Consider the following 4,155-nt stretch of genomic DNA (forward strand, 5'->3'; position numbering starts at 1 on the left):
CCAAGTTCAATGTTAACCCAAACAAGCAAAAAACAATGTATAATATGATAATATGGCACGATAAAAATTCATTAAAACAGCTTTGGAAACTGTCTTGCACTGATAGACGTTTAGGTCCTGATTTCACAAAACGATAAAAGACGTGTCAACTTTACACAGGTTTTCAGTGTTGTGCAGGCCGTCTTATCAACGTCAAAATGTTTGCTGGTGTCACAACCCGCAGGACGTCCCGGCTGACCTGGGTCTGTCTCTGTCCCTGTCCCGCTGCATGGAGCCACCTGAGGCCTGATTGGATACTGAGTGCATGTTGTGATCCTGAAGAGCTGGAATTGATTTTCCAACAGTCGGCTCTCCCAGTTCTGAACGCATGAACACTGTTCCTGTTCTTCGGGTTTTAGTTCTGCAAACGTTTCTCAGAGTCAGAGCTGCTCATTGGTTGAGTTCAGCCTGAGTGGGCGGAGCCAAAGAGCCAAGTTAGCTAACTAGCAACCTTGAATGGCAAAGAACAAAGTCTTGTCAAAATTTACATAAAAATATAAATGGCAATGACTTTTTTAATTCATTCATGACCATGACATCATAATGTTGAAGGTCAGCAGCTAGCTAACTAGCTTACCTAGATAACTTGGTAACACTTTACAATAAGGGTCACTAAGTTAAGGGTTAGTTAATGCTTAATAAGCATTAACTAACCCTTAATTAACAGTTAACTAATGTGTCTGGTAATCATTTACTAATGGTGTTCATGTTAACTAAGGTATTAATTTATACTTTAATAGTCATCTTTATAAACTATTAAATAATGTATAAATGAATACCTTAGTTAACATGAACACCATTAGTAAATTACACATTAGTTAACTGTTAATTAAGTATTAAACATTAACTAACCCTTAACTTAGTGTACCCTTATTGTAAAGTGTTACTGATAACTTAGTATGGTAGACTGTATTTTCCTGTTAGTAGCAGAGCACTAGGCTTCATAATATTATCTTCCCCCTCTCTTACCTCTTGTCTTTTTTACTGAGCTTCAGTTTAACGGTAATTGTCCAAAAAAAATAAATCTTTGGCTCCGCCCACTGAGGTTTAATTCAACCAATGAGATTATTTCTGCCTCCGAGAAATGTTTGTAGAGCTAAACCTCGGTCTCCTCTCCTCTTCCTGTCTCCAGTGTGTTATTTGACCTCCACCCCTGTTTTTAGTCATAATTTCAGCCTGCTGGAGTATTCCCATACAGTCCTCAATACAATTCTTATGACAACAAACCTGTTTGTCGTCTGAGGTTTTGGTTCTTCCAGAGCCGGTCTGTCTCACAGCTGCCCAGGTGGTTTTTTCACCGTGTGTCTGTCTGTGTTTGTCTGTCTTTGCAGGCATGGAGAAGACATGATAGTGACTCCGTTCGCACAGGTGAGTCACATCTTCACCTGTCCTTCAACACAACGTTCTGTATCAGGGCAGGAAACTAACATTTCTTTGACCACTGGCCACAGTAGCTTGCCTGGGTCCAGACCTTTGAATCCGCCCACTCCACCGAGTTGACTGACTCTGGTCTGGCATCGTGACATGAAACAGCGGTTTCTCGGTTGAAAAATGATCGGTCCAATGAGCGCTGGGGGGGACTAACGATTAGCCAATCAGAGCCACGGGCGGGACTAACGCCGTTGTCAAGCTGTTGTCAAGCTGTGGACACCTGTCCATCTTAACCGACTACATGCACATAACGTAACTACAGTATAACAAGTTGGGTTATTTTGCCACGTTTCAGTGTGCCAGTGTGTTAATTTACCTCTGTTATACTGCTGTGAGATGCCAGGCTGAGACTCTGGCATAGCTTCTTTTTCCGTGGCGTCTTTGTTGGCGTATCACCGTCCCTCTTCACTTCTCTTCTCGAGCCTTCCTCGTTTGTGTCCGTAACGTTAAGCTCCGATTGCCATTTCTTTAGAATCATTTGCGAATCTTCAACCCTGACAAGTAGTCAAAAACATTTTATACAAATCCTCCCAGAATAGACACCGGGTCTATATGGGAGAATTACCCCGACTTCGCTTAATGGCCTCTCTTTCGCGTTTGGGCTGCTGAATAATAATTTTGAATTTGATATGACCCCCTTGATTAACAAATTTATTTTACATAGACGGCATGTCTTCTCAATATCGCCTGACATCGTACTTTGTGTTTACATAGCTCCGTGTTGTCAAAGATGCTCTATACTTTCTGAACCGTCTCTGGTGTTGTCATGGCTACGCATCAGTGTCGACTTAAAATGACGTTAGATTCAGGCGGCAACCCTGTATAATGTTAACTGTCGAGCCGGGGAAATGACCGTCAAGCAACTGTGTTCATTGGTAGGTGACGTCAGGTCTAGCTCACAGGCCACGGCCAAACTCAAAGCCCCTCCTATATGGGAGTGTTAGGGTGAATCTAACTATAAAGCAAGGAATATCTGTCTGTCTGTCTGTCTGTCTGTCTGTCTGTCTGTCTGTCTGTCTATCAAAATCACTGAAGTGAAAGTTCAGTTTACAAAACTGTTGTTACGTATCCTTGCACATTTTTAAGTGGGTATACGGAAATCCTGGAGCTTTTTTAGTGGGTATACCTGCGTATCACGTAGAATACACCACTGGGTTTAGGTTTACACCGAGTCTGGGTCCCAACTCTAACTGCTTCAAAACATGCTGAGGGGGGGGGGGGGGGGGGGATCCAAAGCCCCGACCAGGAACACACGTCAGCTCTGTGGGGTTTGAAACTGGAGAGGTTTAACGTGTCCGCTCTCTCACGTCAGAGCTTTTGAAACCGGAGAGATTTGATGGCCGGCTCCTCTGGTGTTCAGCGTGTCGGCCGGTTCATAAACCTCTGAGCTGACACAGACGGCAACAGATCTAAACCTACTTATTGCTGCTGACAAGAAAACTACAAGGCAACTTTTTCTTACTTTAATAAAAAAAAGTTCCACAACTTGGGACATTTCAGCCTGTTAAACCTCCTTTCCAAAATACATTTGTTTTCCCTGGATTCCTGAAAATCTGTCTTTTGCAGGTACATGGACTCTATCAAATCAATCTGACTACATAGAGTCTAACTAAATTAAGACACTATGAAACATCCAATGACGTTCACCTACTTTTATTTTAAACCGGGAAATAAGAGAGTTGTCAATTTAGCACCTAAAACATCGTCAGTTCAACATAGTGTACGCACTTCAATGTAAAGTTAATGCCTGGTTTTATTGTCTTCTATCTGAAACAACACCTAGATGTCAGATAACATCTCAGAAAACATGTTTCAGTGTTTCTGACAGCTTTAACGCAGTTTTTTTTTTTAAAGGGGAACTGGTGTTTGCTCTTGTGACCAAAGCTTCAGTAAAACTCAACTGCACCTCTAAAATACATTATATGTGTTTGAGGCAGAAGTGACTGGGGGGCAATTTTGTCTTTCTCTAATACTAAGGGGAAATCCATCTCCCAATTCTATACCCATGCCTCCAGTATATTTGCTCCAGTATAACGCCCTCTCTCTCTTTCTCTCTCTCTCTCTCCCTCTCTCTCTCCCTCTCTCTCTCCCTCTCTCTCTCTCCCTCTCTCTCTCTAGGTGCTTGCCAGTCTACGAACAGTGAGGAGTAACTTTGCTGTTTTGACGCATCTGCAAGATCGTGTGGGCAACAAGTAAGAACAACAAAACTGACTGACTGACTGACTCACTGACTGAATCACTGACTCACTGACTGACTGACTGACTGACTGACTCACTGACTCACTGACTGACTGACTGACTGACTGACTGACTGACTCACTGACTCACTGACTCACTGACTCACTGACTGACTGACTGACTGACTGACTGACTGACTGACTCACTGACTGACTGACTGACTGACTGACTGACTGACTGACTGACTGACTGACTGACTGACTGACTGACTGACTCACTGACTGACTGGCTGATTGACTGACTGACTGACTGACTGACTCACTGACTGACAGACTGACTGACTGACTGACTGACTGACTCACTGACTGACTGACTGACTGACTGACTCACTGACTGACTGACTGACTGACTGACTGACTGACTCACTGACTCACTGACTGACTCACTGACTGACTGACTCACTTACTGACTGACTGACTGACTGACTGACTCACTGACTGACTGACT

At 43.3% G+C, this 4,155-nt stretch overlaps 1 protein-coding gene across 1 annotated transcript in view; it reads left to right on the top strand.

Annotated features, from left to right (window-relative positions):
- LOC139659280 (3',5'-cyclic-AMP phosphodiesterase 4D-like) overlaps positions 1–3,662 on the top strand; it is a gene marked incomplete at its 3' end in the record, with an annotated part of 43,899 nt that extends 40,237 nt beyond the window's left edge. The window contains exons 3-4 of the mRNA XM_071537495.1: positions 1,371–1,407; positions 3,589–3,662. Coding sequence (XP_071393596.1) covers positions 1,371–1,407; positions 3,589–3,662 — 111 coding nt within the window. The remainder of the gene's footprint in view (positions 1–1,370; positions 1,408–3,588) is intronic.
- Positions 3,663–4,155: the final 493 nt, after the last annotated feature.

The sequence above is a fragment of the Centroberyx affinis genome, unplaced genomic scaffold, assembly GCF_046629955.1.
Source record: "Centroberyx affinis isolate AG114_WGS23_722 - 3 ecotype Tasmania unplaced genomic scaffold, CSIRO-AGI_Caff_v1 ptg003058l_1, whole genome shotgun sequence".
In the NCBI taxonomy this organism is placed as follows: domain Eukaryota; kingdom Metazoa; phylum Chordata; class Actinopteri; order Beryciformes; family Berycidae; genus Centroberyx; species Centroberyx affinis.